This window comes from Salmo salar, chromosome 22, assembly GCF_965601325.2.
Source record: "Salmo salar chromosome 22, fSalSal1, whole genome shotgun sequence".
Classification (NCBI taxonomy): Eukaryota; Metazoa; Chordata; class Actinopteri; order Salmoniformes; family Salmonidae; genus Salmo; species Salmo salar.
The window spans coordinates 48,101,845-48,113,913 of NC_138312.1; the positions used below are offsets into that span (position 1 = coordinate 48,101,845).

Here is a 12,069-nt window from a genome sequence, read left to right on the forward strand (position 1 = left end):
CTGAGTAGATAGCCTGGCCATCACGGGCTAGCTATTTTGACACCCACCAAGTTTGGCCCTCACCAAACTCAGATTTACTATAAGAAAAATTGGATTACCTTTGCTGTTCTTTGTCAGAATGCACTCCCAGGACTTCTACTTCAATAACAAATGTTGGTTTGGTTCCAAATAATCCATAGTTATATCCAAATAGCGGCGTTTTGTTCGTGCGTTCAAGACACTATCCGAAGGGTAAAGAAGGGTGACGCGCCCAGCGCGTTTTGTGACAAAAAATGTCAAAATATTCTATTACCGTACTTCGAAGCATGTCAAACGCTGTTTAAAATCAATTTTTATGCAATTTTTCTCGTAAAAAAGCGATAATATTCCGACCGGGAAACCCTGTTTCCGTTCAAAGACGAAAAAATAAAAACATGGAGTCGTCTCGTGCACGTGCCCCCAGTCTCATTGTTCTCAGACCGACCACTATCCAAATGCGCTACTGTTTTTCAGCCATGGCCTGCAAAGTCATCATTCAATGTTCAGGTGCCTTCTGAGAGCCTATGGGAGCGTTAGAAAATGTCACGTTACAGCAGAGATCCCCTGTTTTGGATAGAGATGATCAAGAAGGCCAAGAAATAGTCAGAGAGGGCGCTTCCTGTTTGGAATCTTCTCAGGTTTTGGCCTGCCAAATGAGTTCTGTTATACTCACAGACACCATTCAAACAGTTTTAGAAACGTTGGAGTGTTTTCTATCCAAAGCAAATAATTATATGCATATTCTAGTTTCTGGGCAGGAGTAATAATCAGATTAATTGGGTACGTTTTTTATCCGGCCGTGAAAATACTGCCCCCTATCCATAACAAGATAACGTCACTGACTAACGGCGCTCGTAACGACACTCCTACCTGTATGCCTATGGAGGAAAGCTTCCTCTGGGGCACGATGTCCACACGGGGCTCCTCTGCCATCAGGTTCCCCCTGTTGGTGCCTGTCGTCTTCAAGGGTTCACGCTGGGAGTCGTTGGTGTCAGTCCCGGTGGTGGTGTGGTGGACGGTGGTGGTGATGGGTTCCCGGGGGGTGGCGACGGGTACGGGGATGGGCCAAGGGATACCCCGAGCCAAGCTGTTGGCGCGTGTGCTGTCGAGGCTGTCGGAGGAGTTGCTGTGGGCTTGGCTGGACTGACTGGTAATGGTCTTGCTGCGGCGATCACGCTCAGACTGGTGGTCCAGGTAGGTTTCCTGGGCTGACTCAGTGCTACTCTGCACCGTCACAGAGATGTAGGGCTTGGAGGTGGTGCGGGGCGGCACGGGCGGTGGCGCCGGCTTCTTACAGGTGGTGATGCATGTGGAGACTGGAGAGAGAGAGAGAGTGTGAGAGAGAGAGGGAGCAAAAGAGCATGAGAGAGCTTCCTATGTAGTGTGGACACCAATTTTGAAGGTTCCAAACTTCCTCAATTTAAGAATGATGGAGGTCACTGTGTTCTTGGGGACCGTTAATTCTACAGAAATGTTTTGGTTCCCTTCCCCATATCTGTGCCTCGACACAATCCTGTCTTGGAGCTCTACGGAATAATTCCTTCATAGCATGGTTTTTGCTCTGACATGCACTGTCAACTGTGGGACCTTATATAGACAGGTGTGTGCCTTTCCAAATCATCTCTAATCAATTGAATTTAACACAGGTGGACTCCAATCAAGTTGTAGAAACATCTCAAGGATTATCAATGGAAACAGGAGGCACCTGAGCTAAATTTCACATCTCATAGCAAAGGGTCTGAATACTATTTCTGTTTAGTATTTTTAATACATTTGTCTAAAAACGTCAAAAAATGTCTAAAAACTTGTTTCCATTGTAGAAGACAATCTAATTGAGTGACTGCTGATGCACAACCAACTTTTGAAATTGCACATTGTGTATTCTATTATTCTAATTCTCAACAGTAAGTTGAGACCTTGACTGAGTCATGTCCCCCCCCCCCCCCCAGCTGCCCATCCCTGGTCTAATGCATTCAGTGATGAATATCACACATTGTATACAATATATATATTTTTGCTCTTCCCAGACAGGGGTCAGGGGTGAAACTAATCCAAAATAGCGCAGTCAATCACCATGCAGGACAAAGTGTCAAAGTGGCACTGTTGCCTTTTGATCACCCCACGTCAAGTCTTCCTCATGAAATAAGAGTGGGATGAGTGCACTTCACAAAAATGCAGTGGTTGCTGTGGGATCTTTACAATAGATATATACAATGGAAACCTTACTTGACACCTAATGGAGGCTGTATCTGACACCATCTATAGACTTGATAGGGCAGAGAGGAGCAACCAGGATCTCGAACTCAAGTGGTGGTCAGGAATGTCATTGTAAACAATCCGAGTCAGCCTGTTCCCCTAATGACTAATCAGTGCCAAAACAGCATTCAAATCTAGGACGGGATAAGTGACTTCTCAAATTATAGGCCAGCTGACAGGCAACCACATTGACTCAAAATTATCCTCAAATAATGTCATACAATTTTAGTCTAGCATCATGCAACAGACGACTCTGAGTGGATCTATTTTGAGTGTTTAAAAATGAGTATAGCTGCCTTTGACAGAGGACATCTGCCTCACCAAAACAACAATGTTTACTGTAGCCCAAATAATGGCTTTGACACAACTTTGCTTCCTTGTTTTCCACTCCGTATGGAGGGGATACGTAGCAGGCTTCTAGAGGACGGTTAGTAAGGACATAGGCTTAGTGGGGGAGCTAGCATTTTTGGAGCTTGGGGTGGGTTTGGCAAAGGTCTGAGTGTGCCAAAGGAAAAATGTTCACATGAATGTAACCAATGCGCATGCTGACATCACCGCCGCACAAGACAATGGATTTTGTCTGAGGACACTTTGCTTTCCAGTAAGAATTCCTTTGGTGTGTCCTAAGATGGCTCTGGACGTGTCAAGTTGTGCAGGCTCGAATTACCATATTTTAATACTATTTGAAAGTAAAGATGAATTTAGCCTGGTGTAATTCTATCTACCCAGAGATATTTATTATATCAAAAGTGAGTTGAACATCCTCAATGACAGGCAGTTGCAGCTGTAGGCTAGATGTAGCATGTAACAAGCACTGGCATGACATGGCACAGTCACTTTTTGGACATCGAAGTCAACATGTGATCACCTATTTAAGTTATAAGTAATGAACAAAGCTAAATAGTTAATAGCCATGATCTTCTTCTAGCACATTCCCTTAGGCGTTTTTCGAAATGTTTCACCCTTGGCCTAAAGGAAACGTGTACGACAATGACAGCTTTTTTCGAAATAACTTAACCTTGGCTAACCGTACAGGCTTTGACATGCATTTTAAAACCTAACATTGCTATGCTAGTAATATCTCCCTATGGCTGTAAATCTCAGCTACTTGACAGGGGCTTTTTGAACCCTACGAGCAGCATAAACACGTGAGTGAGCTTGGAAGAAAACACTCAAAACAAAAGATCTGTTGTGCAGCTTGATCCACAGACTTAAAGCTTTACAGGACTTATAGCCTTTGTGTGTGTCGCGGCCTCACCAAATGATACGCTCACATGAGCTCACTCTCGTCTCACTGCAAAGCGGCAAGCTAATGTTTACACTGCCTCTCGTTGCTCTGTCAAAGTGCAGGCTACAACCTCGGTAAGGTTCTGTGGCCGCAGAGCGCACACTATTGACTGTTCATTTGCCCTTAGTTTAGGGATCCCCCTTGTTCCTGTGGATATGCCCTTCCCTGTGCACGCTCTAGACAGTCGACCATTAGGGTCAGGGCTGATTAGGGAGGCCACCGCTCCACTAGACATGGTTACGCAGGAGGTCTCTTCCTTATTGATTCTCCTGCGTTTCCCGTGGTGCTGGGCCTATCCTGGTTGGCCTGTCACAACCCCACTATTTCGTGGCAACAGAGGGCTCTCAAGGGGTGGTAACGAGAGTGCTCAGGGAGGTATGTGGGGGTTTCCATCGGTGCGACTACGGTGGAAAGTCCAGACCAGGTCTCCACTGTGTGCATCCCCTCAGAATATGCCGATTTGGCTCTCGCCTTCTGTAAGAAGTGGGCGACTAAATTACCACCTCATCGACGGGGGGATTGTGCGATAAATCTTCTGGTAGACGCAGCACTTCCCAGAAGTCACGTGTATCCTCTGTCACAGGAGGAAACGGTGGCTATGGAAACATATGTTTCCGAAACCCTGGGGCCGGGATACATTCGGCCCTCCACTTCACCTGCCTCCTCGAGTTTATTTTTTGTGAAGAAGAAGGATGGGGATCTGCGCCCGTGTATTGACTATCGAGGTATAAATCAGATGACTGTGAGGTACAGCTACCCGCTGCCTCTCATCGCCAGTATGATCGAGTCAATGCACGGGGCGCGCTTCTTCACAAAATTGGATCTCAGGAGCGCTTACAACCTGGTGCGTATCCGAGAGGGGGACGAGTGGAAGACGGCATTTAGTACCACCTAAGGGCACTATGAGTACCTCGTCATGCCGTACGGGTTGATGAATGCTCCATCAGTCTTCCAGTCTGTCTCCTTCCTAGGGTACCGCATTTCCACATCAGGGGTGGAGATGGAGAATGATCGCATTTCAGCCGTGCGTAATTGGCCAACTCCCACCACGGTAAAGGAAGTGCAGCAGTTTCTAGGGTTTGCCAACTACTACCGGAGGTTTATCAGGGGTTTTGGTCAGGTAGCAGCTCCCATTACCTCACTGCTGAAGGGGGGACCGGTGCGGCTGCAGTGGTCGGCTGAGGCGGACAGGGCTTTTGGTCACCTGAAGGCTCTTTTTCCCTGGGCTCCTGTGCTGGCTCATCCGGATCCCTCTTTGGCGTTCATAGTGGAGGTGGACGCGTCCGAGGCTGGGATAGGAGCCGTGATCGCCACCAAGCTCCGTCCCTGTGCTTTCTTTTTGAAGAAGCTCAGCCCGGCGGAGCAAAACTATGATGTGGGGGACCGGGAGCTGTTGGCTGTGGTCAAGGCTCTGAAGGCGTGGAGACATTGGCTTGAGGGGGCTAAATACCCTTTTCTCATCTGGACTGACCACCGCAATCTGGAGTACATCCGGGCGGCGAGGAGACTGAACCCTCGCCAGGCAAGGTGGGCCATGTCCTTTACTCGTTTTGTTTTCACTCTGTCCTACAGACCAGGTTCCCAGAACACTAAGGCAGACGCACTGTCCCTGATGTATGACACAGAGGAGCAGTCCATGGATCACACTCCCATACTTCCGGCCTCTTGCCTGGTGGCACTGGTGGTGTGGGAGTTGGACGCGGACATAGAGCGGGCGTTACGCACAGAGCCCACTCCCCCCCCAGTGTCCAACTGCGGCGCCTGTACGTTCCGTCTGCTGTCCGCGACCGTTTGATCTATTAGGACCACACGTCACCCTCCTCTGGTCACCCTGGCATCGGTTGGACGGTGCGTTGCCTTCGTGGGAAGTACTGGTGGTCCACCTTGGCCAAGGACGTGAGGGTTTATGTTTCCTCCTGCTCGGTGTGCGCCCAGTGCAAGGCTCCCAGGCACCTGCCCAGAGGGAAGTTACAACCCCTACCCGTTCCACAATGGCCGTGGTCGCACCTGTCAGTGGACTTCCTGACAGATCTTCCTCCAACACAGGGCAACACCACGATCCTGGTCGTTGTGGATCGGTTTTCTAAGTCCTGCCGTCTCCTCCCTTTGCCCGGTCTCCCTACGGCCCTACAGACTGCGGAGGCCCTGTTCACTCACGTCTTCTGGCACTACGGGGTGCCTGAGGATATAGTCTCTGATCGGGGTCCCCAGTTCACGTCCAGGGTCTGGAAAGCGTTCATGGAACGTCTGGGGGTCTCGGTCAGCCTCACCTCAGGTTTTCACCCCGGAGGTAACGGGCAGGTGGAGAGAGTAAATCAGGATGTGGGTAGGTTTCTGCAGTCATATTTCCAGGACCGGCCGGGGGAGTGGGCGGCGTTCATCCCCTGGGCAGAGATGGCCCAAAATTCACTCCTCCACTAATCTCTCTCCTTTCCAGTGCGTACTGGGGTATCAGCCGGTTCTGGCACCGTGGCATCAGAGCCAGATCGAAGCTCCTGCGGTGGACAAATGGTTTAAGCGCTCGGAGGAGGCCTGGGATGCCGCCCATGTGCACCTGCATCGGGCCGTGAGGCGGCAGAAGGCGAGCGCCGACCGCCACCGCAGTGAGGCCCCGGTGTTCGCACCGGGGGACCAGGTCTGGCTCTCGACCCGAAACCTGCCCCTCCGCCTGCCTTGCCGGAAGCTGGGTCCGTGGTTTGTGGGGCCATTTAAAGTCCTGAGGAGACTGAACGAGGTAAGCTACAGGTTACAGCTTCCCCCAGATTATCGCATTAATCCCTTGTTCCATGTGTCTCTCCTCAGGCCGGGGGTGGCTGGTCCAGTCGAGGAACCTGAGGTGCAGCAGGTTCCGCCACCCCCTCTGGACATCGAGGGGGCCCCGGCGTATGCTGTTGGAGCCATCCTGGACTCGAGGCGTCGGGCGAGGGGCCTTCAGTACCTCGTGGAGTGGGAGGGGTACGGTCTGGAGGAGAGATGCTGGGTGCCGGTGGAGGCCATCCTGGACCCTTCGTTGGTACGGGATTTCCACCGTCTCCATCCGGATCGCCCTGCGCCTCGTCCTCCGGGTCGTCCCAGAGGTCGGTGTTGGCGCACTGCTGGAGCCGCGCGTCAAGGTGGGGGTACTGTCACGACTTCCGCTGAAGTCGGTCCCTCTCCTTGTTCGTTCGACGGTCGACGTCACCGGCCTTCTAGTCATCGCCGATCCACTTTTCATTTTCCATTTGTTTTGTCTTTGTTTTACACACCTGGTTTCAATCCCCCAATTACCTGTTCATTATTTAACCCTATGTTCCCCCATGTTTGTTTGTGAGTGATTGTTTCTATGTAGGTAGGTCCGTTATTGTGGGCTCGGTTTTTGTATTACATTTATTATATGTTGAGTAAAATACGTTTATTTACTCATATCTGCTGTCCTGCGCCTGACTCCTATACACCAGCTACACATAGACCTCCTGACACATATTGTCTCAAAGGTTATAATCGTCTCATCCTTGTCTCACAGTGAGATACGATCTTTCCTACTCTTCTCACAGTAAATGTAAGGCACACCGCTAAAAGAGTGGTCGAAGCAAAAAATGCATTGCACAAATAGTGCATGAATCCCATGAAGTCCAAGAGCAAGATGGGGCCTTCACTTGGAATGCAACAACAATACACATAATGTTAGAAATAGATAGGTATCACATTGGCAATGAACACACCAGCATGACGGGTTGAACCCTGAATGAAGGATGCTCTTCGGAAATCTGTGGCCTTCACTATTCCATCACTATGAGGAAAAGCAACACTATACCCAGTTGCTCCTGTCTCTTCTCATACTTTACACGTTGCCTCACCTCACACATATCTGGTCAAATAGTGAAACAACAACATTCATTCCCCACAACAGTAGAGCATTATAACCGTACAACAACAATAGTACATAGCTTGTGTAAGGATGAGAATAAGTTCATCTTTCCAATGTAGTCATCCATCTCCTCATTGACATACCATTGATACCATAACAAGTAACTACCTGGCTATACAGCCCCAGGAAAGAGTCCTCACGCTCTGCCCGCCCCATAAATCACTCACACTAGTCTATGACCATAGACTCCCTTACAGCGAGGCCAACTGCTTTGGGAGAAAATAAAGGATCATTTTCTAAAAAGAATCAGAAGGCAACACATGCTGTGGAGATGTACTGCCTTGTCAACTGCTGTGAGTGGTTGCTTCCTCTGTGTTAGTTAGGCAGTGTGTCATACTATGGGACTGTTGGTCAAACTTGATATTGCAAAGACCCTGTACCAGAGTAAATACCTGGGTTATAAATTATAATCTATGTAATTAAGGAAATGCTCTTATGCAGTGCTTACCACCTAAGTTTTAGAAAATGTATTTCAACAGGTAAGCACCATACGGCTGGTGCAAGACAATTAACATTTACAATTAAGTAAGATTGTATGACATAAATAATCTTGTAAATTAGGGAAAGTGTTTCCCTGCTGTTTAATGTTATAAAGTACCAGACATATACTATATTCCATAGTTTATAACAGACAGCCATGTCAGAGGAAGATGGTGCTGATAGTGGGACCAGTGACCACTGCCTGCCTGCCACCTCGAATAACAGAGATGTTCCCTGGGCTGGAGGGAGACCAGTGACCACTGCCACCTCTAATAACAGAGATGTTCCCTGGGCTGGAAGGGCTTGCTGTCGTAATGGCAGCTATGTGACATGCTGGCTCCGCTCCGGATTCCATTCTGCACTGTGTGTGTGTGTGTGTGTGTGTGTGTGTGTGCGTGTGCGTGTGCGGCTGTGTGCGTGTGACAGGGTTTGGATGCCTTCCCTGCCCTATGGGTTCCAAGTGTCATAGCACGCTTGCATCAATCTAAACAGAATTTACCCTTGGGTAGAAAACCCATAAAATCAGCTTTTCTTACAACTGGAAAATCATAAATGACCTCCTCTTCTCAGATTACATAGGACTAGGACATCATTTATTTTGGGCTAGAGGGATATTGAGGTCCTACAGTATTTTGGTTAGCCGGCTATAAACTACATTATCTTCAGAAACTATTCACACCACTTGACTTTTTCCAAATTTTGTGTTACAAAGTGGGATTCAAATTAATTTAATTGTCATATTTGGTCAACAATCTACGCAAAAAAGGGACATTTTTGCAAATACAGAAATACACCTCATTTACATAAGTATTCAACCCCCTGAGTCAATACATGTTAGAATCACTTTTGGCAGTGATTACAGCTGTGAATCTTTCTGGGTAAATATATATATTTTTTAAATAATATGTTTATTATTTTCCAATAAAAAATAAATAAAAAAAGACAGCGATATTGACATTCATTGTATTGTTGAATGGGATAGCCAATTTAGAGAACAAAACAAAACTTAACTCACACATACACAAAATAAAACAAAATCCTATTAGGCGGTACATGTATAAGAAGACAGCATATAGTCATTACAAGCAGTGTAGTTAAGCCAAAATAAATATTGAGTGGAGTACAGCACAGAGTAGCAGCAGATCATCAACCCAGTTATGAAGCAGGACTAGACCATTTATCCAGTATCGGCTGCCATATTTTGATCAATGGCCTTCTCTGCGTCAAGAGCAATTACCACTGCCTCAACTTTATGATCATGATACATTACGTTGAAAAGGCGTCTCAAATTGTAGTATATATGTCAGCTTGGGATAAAACCTGTCTGGTCAGGGTGTATGATGTCAGAAATATATTTTTTCAATCGGTTTGCCAATATCTTTGTCAATACCTTATTTTCTATGGGGAGTAACGACACGGGGCGATAAGACGACATCTCCGTGAAATCTCTATCTTTTTCAAGATCAGTGCTATTGTAGCCTCATACAGTGTTTGTGGGAGTTTGGCATTTTCTTTGGAATGTTTAAACATTCGCAACATAAGTGGAGCTAGACTGGTGCAGTACTTCTTATAGAATTCTATTACATATCCATCGGGCCCAGGGGCCTTGCTGTTTGGAAATTGTGCTATCGCTGTGTTAATTTCCTCTAAAGTTATTCCAGCACCGAGTGCAGCAGCTGCCCCCCTTGCCTTAGCTGTCTTGCTAATAATTTATGTGGTTTGTCACCCCTTTCAAAATAACTTTGTTGCGTTCTAGCAAGTAAAGATCCCATCAGTTTCGAAAGGATGGCATTGTATTCATATTTCAACTTTGTGATCTTCTCAATGACTGCATTCAAGGAATTCATCCTAAAAACATTCTCCTGTTCCCCTAACTCTCTTTCAATTTCTCTCAGCCTAGTATTGGCGCGTTTCTTCCTCTCTGATGTAGAAGAAATAATGTAACCTCTATAACCTCTATAGGCTGTAACACAGCCTATAGAGATTCCCAATGGGTGGAGTCATCAACATCCCCCGTGTCGTTAGCTCCGAGGAAAAAGGCAATCTGCTCCTTCAAATACTGACAAAAAGTTTCATCTTTCAACAAGTATGCGTCTAACAGGCTGACTACACCACTCACGTCGTGTGCGCAAGTGTTGCAAAATAAATTTAGAAATCTATGTTATTCAATTGCAACTGCTCGCGGGCGTCAATGCGCGTCTGCATTGCCAAAGGCTAAAATAGAAGTCAGTTCTATTTGTGAAGCAAATCGCGCTGTAAGTCCTGCCTCTCCCATCTCCTCATTGGTTTATAGAAGCAGGTACCCACGTGCCATCTCCTCATTGGTGTGTGTATACCCACGTGGTTGATTTTGTGTTTACTTGGGTTATCTTTGTGTAATATTTACATTTGTTTGATGATCTGAAACATTTAAGTGTGACAAATGTGCAAAAAAAATAAGAAATCAAGAAGTGGGCAAATACTTTTTCACAGCACTGTAAGTCCCAATTTCTGGTCAAAAAGACATAGGCAGGAAATTCAAACACATTCTTGGCCTGCATTTGGCCATTTAGCCGGTTGACACAACCGTTCTGTATCCACAGCCAGGGAGCTTTCTTGACAAGAACAGATCGGCCTCTTTTGGGTTGTCAAACGTACAAGGAATCCATATCGGATGTTGGCCACCCTGCATTTCTTGCGTAACTCATCATACTCTTTCCGTCGGTTCCTCACCTCCAAAGTAAGATCTGGGTAGAAAGACACCCTCGCTCCGTTGTAGTTAAGGGGGAACTTTTGACTAGCCAGCTTGAGGATGAGATCCCTAGTCTGGGGATTGTGCAGCCGTGCAATGAATGGCCTTGGTGGCGCGCCCTTGGCCGGCTTCGTTACCTGTGATCTGTGTGCGCGGTCGATCAGGATGGCCGTTTTGAAGTGTTCGCTCCCCAGCAATGCCGGTATCAGCCCTGAGACAAATTCAGTGGGTTACCCTTTCTCAGTGTCCTCCTGGATCCCAAATATTCGGATGTTCTGGTGTCTTGAATGCGATTCGAGCATTTCCAATCGGGCTTTCAGGGTTTTGTTATAATTTTTGTACGTTTTTTTTATTTTTACGTTGTGCACTGTTTCTCTAAGTCCTGTAGCCTGGCCTCGTGATCGACTGTCGTCTGCTCAACCTCATGCACCCTGCCCTTAGTTGCCTTCACAGTTTCAGTCAAAGTCCCAATACTATTTTAGATGTCAGCCAACCTTGTGTCCACCATTTTGCTTAGTGAATTTATAGCAGCCAGTGGGTCACTTTGAGCAGATTCTGTGGGGAACTCTTGGGAGCTAGCATTTTCAGCTAACTCCTCGTGGGTCGGCGATGTTGAAATTGGTTCGTTGTCTATCTCATTGAAATTATCTTGTTTAGCGCCCCCTTTTTTTGGTGCATAAACATGTCAGGAGTAAATGAACACATGAAAGTGAATGACCCATTGTAAACCATATCGGCCTGATAGATTCTTAACGTGGATGGTGCCAAACCCTGGGCTTCACACTGGCTATACCACTCAGACACACATCTGTAATTAGCTGTGGGACACAGTTCTTCATCGGAATTGCCCTCTATAGGTGGTTTCTTTCTGTTGTGCTGATAGTCCTCTACGGCAGGGTTTCCCAAACTTGGTCCTTGGCCCCCCCGGGTGCACGTTTGGTTTTTGCCCTTGCGCAGCTTTTTCCAAACTCAGTCCTGGGGACCCCAAGGGGTGCAAGTTTTGGTTTTTGCCCTAGCACTACACAGCTGATTCAAATAATCAACTAATCATCAAGCTTTTAATATTTTAAATCAACTGTGTAGTGCTAGGGCAAAAACAAAAACGGGCATCCCTTGGGGTCCCGAGGACCGAATTTTGGAAACGCTGCCCTAGCACTATGCAGCTGATTCAAAGAATCAACACTTTTGATGATGAGTTAGTTATTTGAATCAGCTGTGTAGCGTTAAGGAAAAAAAAAATAACCGTGGACCCAGGAACAATTTTGGGAAACCTTGCTGTATGGCAACAATGATGCTAAACAAAAAAAATGTGTAATATTGCACACAATTCCCACAGTCATTCTTACCGGTCTTACCTTGTGACTAACAGATTTGCTTTCACTGGTTCAG

The 12,069-nt window shown here is 46.9% G+C and overlaps 1 protein-coding gene across 2 annotated transcripts in view; it reads right to left on the reverse strand.

Annotated features, from left to right (window-relative positions):
- The window catches only part of LOC106583601 (disks large-associated protein 4), a 216,127-nt gene that overhangs the window by 28,666 nt on the left and 175,392 nt on the right, over nucleotides 1–12,069 (reverse strand). For both annotated transcript variants that reach the window (XM_045705451.2, XM_045705450.2), the window contains one exon: nucleotides 889–1,334. In XM_045705451.2, the coding sequence (XP_045561407.2) occupies nucleotides 889–1,334 (446 nt within the window). The remainder of the gene's footprint in view (nucleotides 1–888; nucleotides 1,335–12,069) is intronic.